At 39.9% G+C, this 14,297-nt stretch overlaps 2 protein-coding genes across 3 annotated transcripts; both read right to left on the bottom strand.

The window, feature by feature from the left end:
- Nucleotides 1–689: 689 nt before the first annotated feature.
- LOC146689340 (uncharacterized) lies at nucleotides 690–6,650 on the bottom strand. 2 transcript variants are annotated; one of them, XM_085437138.1, is made up of 6 exons: nucleotides 6,448–6,650; nucleotides 5,484–5,646; nucleotides 5,305–5,406; nucleotides 3,806–3,931; nucleotides 1,082–1,123; nucleotides 690–972 (listed from the first exon to the last, which is right to left on the bottom strand). In XM_085437138.1, the coding sequence occupies exons 2-6, from the start codon at nucleotides 5,637–5,639 to the stop codon at nucleotides 874–876; spliced, it is 525 nt and encodes a 174-aa protein (XP_085293264.1). In that variant the 5' UTR covers nucleotides 5,640–5,646; nucleotides 6,448–6,650; the 3' UTR covers nucleotides 690–873. The 2 variants fall into 2 exon arrangements, with proteins under 2 accessions (XP_085293264.1, XP_085293265.1); XM_085437139.1 differs by having other exon boundaries at nucleotides 5,484–5,643.
- A 412-nt stretch (nucleotides 6,651–7,062) lies between these two features.
- On the bottom strand, nucleotides 7,063–12,344 carry LOC146689339 (interferon-induced very large GTPase 1-like). The gene has a single exon (XM_085437005.1). The coding sequence runs from the start codon at nucleotides 12,342–12,344 to the stop codon at nucleotides 7,779–7,781; it is 4,566 nt and encodes a 1,521-aa protein (XP_085293131.1). The 3' UTR covers nucleotides 7,063–7,778.
- Between the last annotated feature and the right edge of the window lie 1,953 nt (nucleotides 12,345–14,297).

Below are 14,297 nucleotides of genomic sequence, written 5' to 3'. Positions count from 1 at the left end.
AAGCTTTGCAATTTTGAGACTGCTGCATCCCTCTGCAAGATATCTCACTATTTTTGGCTTTTCTGAGCCTGTCAAGTCCTTCTTTTGACCCATTTTGCCAAAGGAAAGGAAGTTGCCTAATAATTATGCACACCTGATATAGGGTGTTGATGTCATTAGACCACACCCCTTCTCATTACAGAGATGCACATCACCTAATATGCTTAATTGGTAGTAGGCTTTCGAGCCTATACAGCTTGGAGTAAGACAACATGCATGAAGAGGATGATGTGGACAAAATACTCATTTGCCTAATAATTCTGCACTCCCTGTATTTGAGCCTTTGTGGATTGAAGAAAATCTTGTTTTTAAAGTCATTAAAGATGTATGCTCTACAATCATTCCCCCATAGAAAAAGTTCAAAGAAATCATTAAAAAAATTCTCCTGACATTCACACCCATGACTGGATGTAAATTTCTGACCACTCTTGTATATTTTTCTCCAACACAAAAGCCAAATTTGATTATTATATACAGATTTTTTTTTAGCATTTACTTTCCATAATAATCTCAATATACAGAACTATGAGTAACTAAAGCTTTAAGCTAAATGTAAAATGGTAAACAGACTGGTTTGTATATAGCGTTTTTTTGTTGTTGTTTTTTTTACTCTGAGCACTTTGTACAATTCACTAGTTCACACCCATTCATACATTAACCAGCTCTGTTTGAACAGGAGCCCATTTATTTAGAAAACAAAAACATAAATCATAGTTTAAAAAAGGATTTCATACAAAAACATTATGAATTTTAATGAATCATTTCACGGAAACTAACAGATCACAGTCTACCACAATCACACCACTGCAGCTGAAACTCAGGTGTGTGTTTGTTTTATATCTCTTTGTGTTCCTTCAGCAGCAGGTCCATGTAAGCTCCGGTCACCAGACTCTCCTTAGAAACTCCAAGCTTCTCCATCAGATCCTCAGCAACCTAAAATTAAATAAATATTTAAATAAAGGGAGACAAAAATGTGTCTTTTCCAAAGACAGTGTGAGACTGTGGGCTGCATCTGTTGGTAGATAAACCGTTTAAACCCCACCTGCTGTCCCTCTGCCACAGTCTGCTCTGGTCGCATCACCACCTGAACAAACACACAACAGATTATTCAGTGGGCAGGTTTTCACTTACAGAGCTCTGGATCCATTTCAGCACAGAACTCACCATCAACTCACTGAGGACTTCCTGTCCTCTCAGAGCCCTTCAGATTGAGATCTGACAGCTATTAAAAAAATAAATAAATAAATCTAACACGATGTCAGAAATGCTGACGATCATGAACTCTGTCCCCCTGAAGCAAAGATGGGTTTAAAATATGTTCAGACACCGCTGGAAATGGTCTGATCCAGCCAGTGCTCCTCAGTTCTCCTGCCTAACCAAATCTCACCAGCTTAAACTTATCAAACGAACTGTTTGCATCAGTGTTCAGATTTTTGTATAAATTCAACTAAAGCTGGGCGATAGAACGATAAACGATATGTACTGCGAAATAACTTTTTCTCGATAGAAAAGTTAAACTATTGCGATAGACCTCATCTCGCTTGTCCTCTTAAAAAGAAAAAAAAAAAAAGAAAAAAGAAAAGAAGAACAGCCAATCCAAATTAACCCTTTAAGACCTACCATAGAACCAAGTCCGCCAGAGCTTATATTATATTTTTACATGCTGTGGAGCCATTTTTGGGAGCATTTCAAGTTGCTATACATCAATACAACCATTATAGCCCAGATTTTAATAATATGTATTCATTAAGTGCATAGTAATTACATAAATTGCAAAAAAGTGCAATAAACTACAAAAAAATTGAAAATCGTTTTTGCTTTTTTAACATATATTTGTAGTTAGAGAAATTTAAGAGGTTTATCCCTCAAAACTGTAAATACAAAAAAGTTGCACAAAATAGTTTCCCACCACATGAAATTTATTTTGAGTGTCTTCATAGTTTTATTTTTGAACTACACCAATTTTTATACACTGCAGGAAAAACGAAAATAAATATTATACTGCAAATTTGCAAAAAAGCAGCATATGCATCAAAATAAACTATTTCCAGCAGTGCAATATGAGTCCTAAGCATCCCAGAAACGACACAGAAAGTCATAAAGTCAAAGATAACTTTTAAAAAGACAAGTATAGGCCCTGAGGCCCTGATAGTAAAAAAGACTACATTTCCGCGAAAATGACGTCACTTCCGGTTTCGGGCAGGTAATGGCGGAAATGCAAAAGTTCGCGCTGACGTCTATTCCAACGTAGGAAGTGTTATGACCAGCTGATTGGATCGGTAAAGCGTGTTTCTGGAATATTATGTTTTTGTTCCTGCAAGCGCTTTTTATGCAGTTTTTGCAAAGCTTTATGTGGAAGGAAACCGTGACCGAGGACAAGTTGATGGCATCAGATGTAAGTACAACTCCTCCGGTTTCATATGCAAAAAAAATTTTGGCGCTAGCTTACGTGGTTGCAGTGCTACTGGGATTTAAAAATAGTTACGCAAAACAGAGCGTGCCCGCTCCGATCGGCTGTAAAGGGTTAAGTAGCGCAGAGCCGAACCAATCACAGCCGCAGCGTCACGTCACGTGACTTGTTACGTACAGCACAAGTGCCAAGCCACACATGTGTATTTGTTTGGGAAGCAGCCAGCCGCCGTGCCGCCCGGGTAATGGAGGAAATGAGTGTGCCGACTAGAGAAAAATCAACCGAGAGCGTGACTGAAGGTTACCGAAGAGAAAACCGATGATGGTTCCAATGCCGGAGAGATTGTCGAACGGAAGAGCCATAGAAGTTCCGTAGTGTGAAGGTATTTCGGCTATTTCAAGTCTGACAAAAAACAGAGTAGCGTGCACTGTAAATTGTGCCGAAAGCAAGTCTGGAAATACAATAAACCGGTGCATGCTCAATCTCTGACTGGAAGCGCTAATTCGTCATTCGGCTTTTGTCAGACTAAAGTAACTGTTAAAACTGTTTGAAAAGCTAAGCTATACAACAAGGAGAGATTGAGAATTTCCTTTTAGTTCTCAGTTTATTTGATATTGACAAAGGTTAGTCAGTTTTGTCTGTTCTTCTGTAAAACAAACTAAGATTTATTTTTAGAATTAATATTTTGTTTCTAAGTGGAATTGACAGTTTAGTCTGTTTTGTTTGTTCTATTTTGAAACTTAAACGCTTTAGCGGCTGCCTTTTGTGTAGTTTGCAATATTTGCCTTTATTTATCTGAAAAATTCTCATGTTCCTTAAGTACATCTACCCTGTTGAACTTATTATGGGAAATAAATATTTAAATAAAAACAAGCTGCTGATTATTTCACATTTTACTTGTGAGCAACGGCACATTTAAATCTTACAAATATAGTTATTTGGCTTATATCGTGATAGATATCGTTATCGCCTGAAATGAAAAAATCTTATATCGCCCAGCTCTAAATTCAACCCAAGTCCATGAAAAAAGCGACAGAGTTCTAAGTTTTAGCAGAATTTAGTTTTTGACTTTAATACATATAAAGTGTGCACACTTTACACTACCATCAGGTCTTTATTTCTTTTCATCTTCATTATGTGAGAGGGTAGCTGACGTGTTGACATTAACCAACAGGAACCGCATTTAAAGTCACAGCGTGTCATCTTTAAGCACATTTTGTTGGTGAAATCGAAGCTTTTTAAGCTTTTTGCACAACATTTCACACAGTTTAAGTTTCTGATATTAGCAGATATTCAGCCGGTTTTCTGATTATTCACTGATCAATAGCTCGAGGTAAAGGTGACAGGTTTGCTGACCTCCAGCTCCATGTAGTGACCCAGTCCTTCTACCGTGTCCAGGTGAACTCTGGTCTGACCAATCAGAAACAGCCGCCGCTCCTTCTTTACTTCACCTTTGACCCCGAGGGCTTCTGAAAGGACAACCTGCACAAACATATTTACTGTTATTAAGATTACTGCCACTGAGATATACTTAAAGATCCAAATACACAAGATGCTGAATTTTCAGCTCAGTGTCAAAAATAAATTAAAGATCTGAAAATTAAACTTTTTTGTTTTTAAACATACTGATTATAAAGCTTCTCATATGCGGTACCTTCAAAGCCCACCAGGGGTTGCTACACACACTCTGGCCAGCTGATTTAAGGGGCTAAATTACCTCCCCAACATGTCTTGAAGAGGCCTGGTACTGAACTAATTGTTTGATTCAGGTGTGTTGACCCAGGGTGAAATCTAAAACCTGCAAGACATCTGCCTGGAGTTCCCACCACTGCTCTAAATAGCCTTCTTAACTACCTCAGTAGCTCTAGCTGTCTTTCAACAGCTTGTTATTGTCCCCGTCCCCAAACTCACTGTAAAACTCCAAACACAAACTTCATCCATGTTAGCTGCTCAAAGTACTCCTTTCATCTAAGCAACTCTTTTTTTAGTGGTTGTCATCTCTATCCTTAATCACTCTAGCCTGCTGCACATCCTTATCACCTTGATTTGTCTGCCTAGCCAATAATAAAAGTCCTTTACTTCTTCCTCAGTCTCAGTATGAGCCTTTGCCATCTCTTTCTTTGCTGTATGCCTAGCTTCATCTGTAGCCCCAACTTTAACCTCCCTCTACAGCTCTACACCCTCTCATTCTACACTTTGGCTGTACTATCAAAAACAATTATTACCGTAAATCCCGGACTACAGAGCGCACCTGATTAAAAGCCGCATGCTGTAATTTTAGAAAGAAAATCAATTTTGCACTTGTTCAGGCCGCACTGGATTTTAAGCCGTATGCGTTTCACTCGTAATATGAGATATTTACACAGAAATATTACACGTGAGGATTTTTAACGTTTAATTTCATCCGTAAGGTAACATAAACGTGATGGTAACATACAAAAATACATACTGCAAATGCTTTTTTTCCTCGAACAGCGCCTTAAGTATACGTACGTATCAGTGACACACAAATTACGTTGCTTATGGTTTTTTTACAGAACAGTGCACAAACAACATTATGTCTCTTAACAACCGGTAAAAATATATACCATATATATACACTACTTATCAATTTTATTGGTCTACTGCAGGGGTCGGCAACCCTAGGCACGCGTGATGGAGGCCAGCAGGTGGATGAGAGAAAGAGGAGGAAGGAGGAGGAGAGACCCCAGGCAGCCGCCGGTCCGAGTGTAAATTAAAAAAACAAAACAAAATCCACATTCACAGAGAAATCTTGATTTAAGTTATTTCTCTGGTTTGGGGGCATGGCCTACGCTACCTAATTTCATTAACAGTTACATATGTTGGTGCTTTACCTGGAGGCTCTGTGGGTCACTGGTGGGGGTGATGGAGTAACGAGACAGTTTGGGTCCATCGGTGTCCGGACGCTCGTAGAAGATCAGCTGACCTGACCCGTTCTAAGGAGCAAAAAAAACCAAAAATGTAATTTTTTGTATTTTAAACTTCTCTAAACCTCATCGGTTGTTCTCTGTACCATGAAGTCTCGCAGCTTCAGCCGTCCTTGGCTGCAGCTGAAGAAAGTGTCATGCTGCCTGATGATCGTCCCCTCCGATTGGCTGAGCTCAGCCGCCTTCTGGGCAAACTGTGTCAGGTCGCTCACTTTGGCTTTGATCTCCACATTGGATGGCATGGCTCTACTGAGTACATACAAAACATGCAATGTGTTTGTACCTGATTAAATAACACCAAAATTAACTTTACCTGCACAGAAACTTGTTATGAGTTTTATACTCTAACCTGTAACCTTTTAAAGATGTCCCAACCATCACCAAAGATATTCATGCAAAATTAGACCATAAGTCTGAAAAAGTAACAATAATAACAACAACAACAATAATAATAATAATAATAATAATAATAATAATAATAATAATAATAAGTAATGTGTTTCTTCAATCATATTTCGGTTCTTTATTTTCGTTATTTATTTATTCCTGAGTTTGGCCCTCCATACTAACAGGCTTCCACAGACTCACAGCATCCTCAGTCCCTCATCTAACCGTTTATTTTGAAATTCTATGCCATGTTTGAACAACTCAAAAAGACATATCCAAACACGTAGCAGCGTTTTTAATCCTCAAATACTCTTCTAACAATACGGGATAAAGTATATTCACAGAGACTATTTTTATTATTTTCACAAAACTACGCCACTGCTTCAGAACCAAAACAAAGATGGCGTCTTGAAAGAGGCGTATTAAAATCCGTACATGTACTTCAGATGCGGGCATATTTTTCTTCGGATGATTAGATGAGCCTGTACGCATGAGGATAACTTCTCCATGGACCTCGTGACAGGTCTTCAGGAGTTTCTAAGGCTTGGCGGTAAAGACACCGATTAGCTATGGAAGCCGGTGTTAATGCAAAGGTAGCAGAAAGTGCAACAGTCAGCTGCAGGAAAAAATAGATTTGCACAAATAAAGCTTTTTAAGTCTCACCTGTTCACGAGTCTCTGCTGCTGTCTAACTGCGTCAACGAGGCTTAATTTTGCCGCGATACCATGCCTCCGGGGAGGAGAAGCAGAGGCGGAGGTAACGGACCAATCTAACCGCAAGTCAGCGCTGACTGACGGGAGGAGCCGCAGCGCCGTCGGCGTCTTTCTTCTTCTTGTGCGTTTTATTGGTGGCTGGCAAACAGGGAAATGGTGGATTATCGCCACCAACTGGTATGGGGTGCTGCTGTTAGCCTCTGTTAGCTCCTTCCTTTGAAGTGGATCTAACCCTGTTGGGCTGTGTAACTTTACACTTAACTTTTTATCAGAGGCAAAATATGAATTTTAGGGTATTTTAGGCATAATATTAGCTGATTATGCAAGTTAGTTATGCTACTTCCTATGTGTAACACATAAACACTTTCACAAATTTTAAAACGTATTTTCATTGTTATCAGTTGGAAAATGTATTTTTTGCATAAACATACTTTATTAAGTACTACTCTTTTAATTAAACTTGGCTTGATAGGAGTTTTGAAATACTCACTTCTGTGCATATAAATTCACAAAGTTCAGACTGTACGTCAGAACAAAAACAAACAAAAAAAGACTTTTAGAAAATTTAGAGTGTTTATTTTTTAAGCATTTTTAGATAATGTACATGTCATTTATTCATATCACATTTAAAAAGTCTAAAACAATTTCAAATAAAAAAAATTATATGTATATGAAAACTGTCAGCATAAAACAAAAGTCTAACTAACTACATACAGTGAGGATATAGTAACTGTTTTATATGATTCTAGCATAAGCTAGACAACACCATCCTAAATCTTATATGGGACAATGTTCTTTAGCATAAACATAGAATCTAAAACTAAAAAATTAAAATAAAACAATGTTGTGGATCTGATATGGTTTTCAGTGGCAGTAGTTTCAAACTATTTGTGTAAAAAGTTTTACATCCTTTAAATGTTACATAATTTGTGACAACATATCTGATAAATCTGTACATATTAATCAAACTAAATGACTTGATTTGACACACACACACACACACACACACACACACACACACACACACACACACACACACACACACACACACACACACACACACACAAGGTCTGTGTACAGTTATTAAATGCAGGTGATTTTCTTTATGTGGCTGCCAAACGTTTGTTTATGCTGCAAACCCCCTGACCAACTGTCACCAGTTAGTTGTAAGAATCTTGATTAATCCTAAAACAAAATTTTTCAGTGGTTAATTCAGATATTAGGTGGGTTTTTGAGGTGAAAAGAAAAGATAATTTAGCCCAGGGCTTCAGTTTGTTTGAGTTAGCAGTACATTTCATCAAGGCTTTTAATGGCTTCCTCTTTAGAGATTTTTTTCCAGTCATCAGGAATCTCTCCTCTGCCCTGGAATTTTAGATTATAGTGCTCTTCCAGTGTGTTTTGAAATCGGCACACAAACCATTTCCAGTACGATAGTCTCGACCCATCGGGAGTGATTCTCCATGTGGCATACTTTGAGCCAGCAGTTCTGTATTGTTTATAAGGAATGCTTTCCTCTGAATCATGATGAGGGTAAAACCTGCCTTCGCTCGAAACGTTTGTTGTGCAGAAAGTGATGCACAACTCCTCTGTGCCTTTGTAGGGCCATCCTTGGATCCCATTAGGTCGATGGAAAGGGACGCTGTGGTCATCGGGACTGTGATCTTCAATAGTGTTGATACAAACAGCGGAACAGAATGGACACTTTACCCAGCAACGCTTACACAGCTGATCTGTGAGGATTTCATCCGGCTTCAGTCTGGATTCCTTCAAGTTTTCCAGTGACATGGTGCTCATCTGCACAATGATGGCAGCAAATCCTTTCTCTATCTCTCCCTTCAGAAAGTTAAAATCATTTATGTCACTGAAGTTTTGAGAACAAATGGGATCCAGAGTAAGCTTATCATTTAGCGCACTGGAAAACTCCTTCAGCCACCTGTCTGCCTCTCCTCCCTGAGTTTGGACTTTATGTGTTGCAGTAAATAAAGCTTGACTAACAAGTGAGTTGATGTCAAGAACGTTTTTCTCAAGTAAATTCATGGCTTCATCCTTGTGATCTTTGAAGATGTATTTCTCTACTGCTGCTGCGATAAAAGCTTTTGTATGTTTCCTTGGGTTCTTGATGTAGGTGATGAAATCATCAAAGACTTCTTTCTCAGCGAGGGACTTCAGTATATGTTTTTCCAAGTCCAGAGTGTTGCCACTGAATGCTGGGAAATTGCACTTCATCTGGTCAGCCAGATCAATGGCAGTCCTGTTGTAGAGAGCCTCAACAGTGGAAGCTTTCAGCTTTTCACAGATCAGTTCTCCAAGGACAACAGCAGATGAGTTTCCTTTGCAAAAGCTTCTAAAAACTGTGGAAAACTGTGCTTCCTTGCTTTCTAAATATGTGAGTGGATCATTCCTCATTTTGAATTTTTTATGGGACTCGAGAAGCCAAGTCTCTGCTCTGTCGAACACATACAGCAAGAGATCAACTGTAAAATCCTTCTTCAAAGCAAATTTCCTTTCTGACACAAATTTCTCGACTTCATCTTTCACATGTTTGGCAAGTTCATGCAAGTAAGTTGGTGTGTAGCCTCTTGTTACTACAGGTTTACTTTTCAGTGCACCAAGGGACTCGTTTTCAGCTTTTTCAATGAGCGATCTGATTTGTTGTTGTTCTTTAAATGAGAAAGAACTGCTGAAAGCATATTTTTTGTAAAGATCTACCACAGTCCCCAGAAATTTTGGTCCACTTGTCTTCAGGTAGTCTGAATAATCACCAATCTCAGATATTTTCTTGTATCTCCCACGTCTTTTTGATTCATCTACAAAAGCCAGTTCAAAACCGAGTTCTTGAAGAATAGTACAATAATCTTCTTCCAAGTTGACGTCTACAACTGTTTTAGTATCTGCTGTTAATTCAGTAATCCAGCCGCTCCAAACAGAGTTGAACTGTTTGTTAAGCTCTTCTTCATCTCTGACTTTATCCTTCAGTTGCTGAGCGAGCTCTTTGCTCTTCTGTAGCAGCTTGTTCTCAAAGCCTGTCTTATCATCATCCAACTGTTTACATGCTTTCTTCTGGAGGATAACTCCATCAAGTTTTGTTTTTAATCTGCTCACCTGCTCATCATAAAACTCACTGATTTTGATTTCAAATCGTCCTCTCCACTGAGTCAACATTTCTTTATCCTTGTCACTCTCAAAGTATGTTTTTATCGCTTTCCTAATTTCTTTAAATGTTTTGCTTGTTTCCTCCAAAAGATACTTCTTCTCAACCTTGTCAAGATCACCATTTTCAATTCTGTTATGAAGCTGTTCTTCAGTGGTCAACATCTTGCTTCTAAGGGCCCAGGTCCAGTTCCCATACTGAACCTCAAGTTTTCTGTATACTGCGATTTCAAGTGTGTTTTTAAAACTGAAAACAAAGCTTTCATTCAGAAGGGCATTCCACAGGTCCTCAACTTTGGTCTTGAACTGAGAGAGTGTGATTCCAGCAGACTTTGAAGCTTTAGACAGGATGACGTCCTTTAGTTCTTGGATGCTCTCACTGTAACCTGGATTTGGAGGAGCCATGGGTGGACTGCCCTCCCATAGCTGGGCACAGTATTTCACATCTTTTTGCACATCAAATTCAATGACATCACTGAAGCACTCTGCATCGCAAACCTCCTCTTCAGCTGCTAGCTTGGTCATCTGGTCCAGTTTTTCCTGCAGGCGTCTCTTTCCATCCATGTTTTTCTCTGCTGCTGCCACATCTGTAACATTCTGGTGAACAAACACACAACTGGGAGAAAGATGAACTTTCTTCATCCTCATGAAAGCCTGAACAACAATCTGCAGAATGTCCTGCATCTCAGATGGATTCTCTCCAAAGATGTTGATCAATGTCAAGTTTCCCAGACCAACAACAAATGTTGCCAGTTCATTGTCATGGTGAGGAGTGGCATTACCTTCCAACTCAAGAGCACAGAGTCCTTCAGTGTCCACCACTAGAACATAGTCGGTCTGAAAGTCTTTCTGCATCTCCTCTGATACTTTGAGCAGTTGCATAAAGGCACCTTTGGTGCACCTGCCAGCACTTACTGCAAACTGCAAACCAAACATGGTGTTCAGCATTGTTGATTTTCCACTGCTTTGTAGGCCTAAAACTGACAACACAAAAACTCTCTGGTCACCCAGTTTCTTGATGACTTCCTCTAAAAGACTGGAGATCCACGTTAAAGGCACGTGACCTGCATCTCCATCCATCAGCTCCATTGGATATCCTGATATCATCAACTGTGCAGCCAGCTCAGGATATTTAGACCAGTCAGTGTTGTTTCTCTCCTGCTGTATTTCTCTATGGGCTTCATAGAGCTGTCCCATTTCCCTGAAGATGTGCTCCAAGCCAAAAGATGCAGACTGCAGTTTTTTGGAGATGCCTTCGAGCTCAGCCTGTTTTCTCAATAGCAAATCTGATTTGTCATGTTTGCTTTTCAAAACCAAGACCTCAGACCATGTTGTATTGTAACTTCTGAGAATCAAAGAAAGATAATTTGTGGAGAGCGCATCTATTAAGATCTGAGTCCATTTTAGGAAATATTCTTTGTCTATTGGTGGCAATGATGAGAGGCTTCCAATGAACAGCTCCATCAGTTTACTGCAGGAAGCAGCACATTGTTTCTGACGGATTCTCATCAGTTCTTGTTGCTTTTGACTTCTCTCCTTTTCAATTTCTCCTCTAAGATGAAACAGCTGTTTGTGTATTTTGCACCAGTCACACCAGAGCTGCCCTTGAACAGCAAGAAATTCATCTTTGATCTTCGAGACATCCATGTTGTCTTTTGTGAGCAGATTCATTATTTGCAAAGCAGCAGATTTCCCTCTTTGACAGGCTGGGTCACTTTCATCCACTCTGGTTCCAGAGAGCTCAGCCATGGTTTCAAGATGGAAAAATGGCTTCAAGTTGGAACCATCTGGAGAAGATAAAACTTCTCTAATTATCTTTTTCAGCTGTTCAGATACATCCGCTTGGTTTTTATCTTTGAGCCCGATAATGTATTTTCCATTTTTTGTCTTAACATCATAGCAGTCATCAACAGTGACACAAATGAGCGACTTCTTGGACTTAAAAAGAGTTGCTATGAAAGAACTACTTTCTTTGTTTTTCTGCAGAGTTTCAACAAGAAAAATATTGATGGAGGATTTTTCAATCAATATTTCACACTGTTCTTGAAGTGACAGCGCATCACCATGAAGATTACAAAAGGCAATGCAGTCATTGAAGGCATCATTGGGTTTTCCAGCAGGACAGTACCAGGCAATCTCTGCCACACCATCCATCAGATGGCGAGACTTGATGCTTCCTAAGCAGTTTCTGTGGAAGAAGGTGCTGTGACGATCGTTGAGCAAAGTGTTCATCAGCTGAGATTTAGACACTGACAAAGAACCCAGGCGGAAAAATGACACCAAGGGTGTCTGAGCTTTGTAGACTGGGATGTTCTTCATGGTGACAATTTGTGAGTCAGGTTCGATTTGAGTTACCTTCCAGCTTTTTGTTATTTGTCTGAATGTCCACAAAGGACACACAATCTCCTTTGATACTGGGTCAGGAACAAGCAAAGGTAAGGCATACTGACACTGAGCGAGCTTTGCAATTATGATCTGTTTAAGGAAGCTGTCTGAGCAGTGATATACTGCCATCTGAACATCCATTGGATGCAGAGGAGTCTGTTCTTTCTCATGTGTGTCTACGCTTGTTCTCAATAAAGCCTCTAAATCACCGTCATCCGTCTCAGTGATTTCAGACACCGTGGGATTTAAATAGGCCATCTCAAGACTGTCTGTTCTTACAAGAATACATCTGGCCCTGTAGTCTAACATCATCAGTCTGTAGAGAAACATCTGAGCTAGATCTTTCTCAGATGTGATGTGGTGCAGTTTTATAGGTGGGCGTATTTGAAAAAAATCTTCTACTGAAAACTTGAGTTGGAGTTTGTCTTGAAGATGAAGTCTGCTGAGCAGTGTCTCAAATTGTCGATGGCATGACTTCTTCTGTGAGAATGAAATTAAAATATCTTGTCACATTAAAGAACAAACCAAATATTCATTTCGATCATTTGATAGAAATGTTTATTCTCCTACCTCCTCTTCATTTTCACTCGCGTCATTATCTGACGTTCCTGCGGGATATCAGTGAAGCAGAACCAAGCAAGTTGGAATCAGCACATTTCTGTATACACACACACACACACACACACGTGTGTATATATATATATATATATATATATATATATATATATATATATATATGTATATGTATATGTGTATATATATATATGTATATGTATATGTGTGTATATATATATGTATATGTGTATATGTATATGTATATATGTATATATGTATATGTGTATATATATATATATGTATATATATATATATATATATGTATATATGTATATATATGTATATATATGTGTATATGTGTATATATATATATATGTGTATATGTATATATATATATATATATATATATATATATATATATATATATATTTCACTTGTCATGTTTGCATAGTAAGCTAACGATTAATAAGACGATGTCAGAGGAATTGGTGCACAAATTATCATCACTCACAGATCAGTGCTGTCGCTCTCTATACACAGTTCGCACGATTGCAAAGTGAAAGCAAATCGATACGAATATCGTTGCACCCCTAATATATATATATATAAAACAAAAACACCCAGCACGCCCCTGCGGGCGGTTTATCCTTCAAGCTCGGGTCCTCTACCAGAGGCCTAGGAGCTTGAGGGTCCTGCGCAGTATCTTAGCTGTTCCCAGGACTGCGCTCTTCTGGACAGAGATCTCCGATGTTATTCCCGGGATCTGCTGGAGCCACTCGCCTAGCTTGGGAGTCACCGCACCTAGTGCTCCGATTACCACGGGGACCACCGTTACCTTCACCCTCCACATCCTCTCGAGCTCTTCTCTGAGCCCTTGGTATTTCTCCAGCTTCTCGTGTTCCTTCTTCCTGATATTGCTGTCATTCAGAACCGCTACATCGATCACTACGGCCGTCTTCTTCTGTTTGTCTACCACCACTATGTCCGGTTGGTTAGCCACCACCATTTTGTCCGTCTGTATCTGGAAGTCCCACAGGATCTTAGCTCGGTCATTCTCCACCACCCTTGGGGGCATCTCCCATTTTGACCTCGGGACTTCCAGATTATACTCGGCACAGATGTTCCTGTACACTATGCCGGCCACTTGGTTATGGCGTTCCATGTATGCCTTGCCTGCTAGCATCTTGCACCCTGCTGTTATGTGCTGGATTGTCTCTGGGGCATCTTTACACAGCCTGCACCTGGGGTCTTGCCTGGTGTGATAGACCCCAGCCTCTATGGATCTTGTGCTCAGAGCTTGTTCTTGTGCTGCCATGATTAGTGCCTCTGTGCTGTCTTTCAGTCCAGCTTTGTCCAGCCACTGGTAGGATTTCTGGATATCAGCCACCTCCTCTATCTGCCGGTGGTACATACCGTGCAGGGGCCTGTCCTTCCATGATGGTTCCTCGTCTCCCTCCTCTTTCTTGGGTTTCTGCTGCCTGAGGTATTCACTGAGCACTCAGTCAATTGGGGCCATCTTCCCAATGTATTCTTGGATGGTCGTTGTCTCATCCTGGACTGTGGTGCTGACACTCACCAGTCCCCGGCCCCCTTCCTTCCGCTTAGCGTACAGCCTCAGGGTGCTGGACTTGGGGTGAAACCCTCCATGCATGGTAAGGAGCTTTCTTGTCTTTATGTCAGTGGCTTCTATCTCCTCCTTTGGCCAGCCTA

Source organism: Copadichromis virginalis, linkage group LG17 (assembly GCF_057382275.1).
Source record: "Copadichromis virginalis isolate Kocher_CV1m ecotype Utaka linkage group LG17, C_Virginalis_male_GT1.1, whole genome shotgun sequence".
In the NCBI taxonomy this organism is placed as follows: Eukaryota; Metazoa; Chordata; class Actinopteri; order Cichliformes; family Cichlidae; genus Copadichromis; species Copadichromis virginalis.
The sequence above is the reverse complement of the archived record's forward strand: the minus strand, read 5'-3'. Positions and strand labels throughout refer to the sequence as shown.

Coding starts and splice junctions, on each gene's coding strand:
- LOC146689340 (XM_085437138.1), bottom strand. CDS start 5,639: ATGCCATCCAATGTGGAGATCAAAGCCAAAGTGAGCGACCTGACACAG. Junction 5,407..5,483: donor TGAAGCTGCGAGACTTCATG/GTACAGAGAACA, acceptor TTTGCTCCTTAG/AACGGGTCAGGTCAGCTGAT. Junction 3,932..5,304: donor GTGACCCACAGAGCCTCCAG/GTAAAGCACCAA, acceptor ATGTTTGTGCAG/GTTGTCCTTTCAGAAGCCCT.
- LOC146689339 (XM_085437005.1), bottom strand. CDS start 12,344: ATGATGTTAGACTACAGGGCCAGATGTATTCTTGTAAGAACAGACAGT.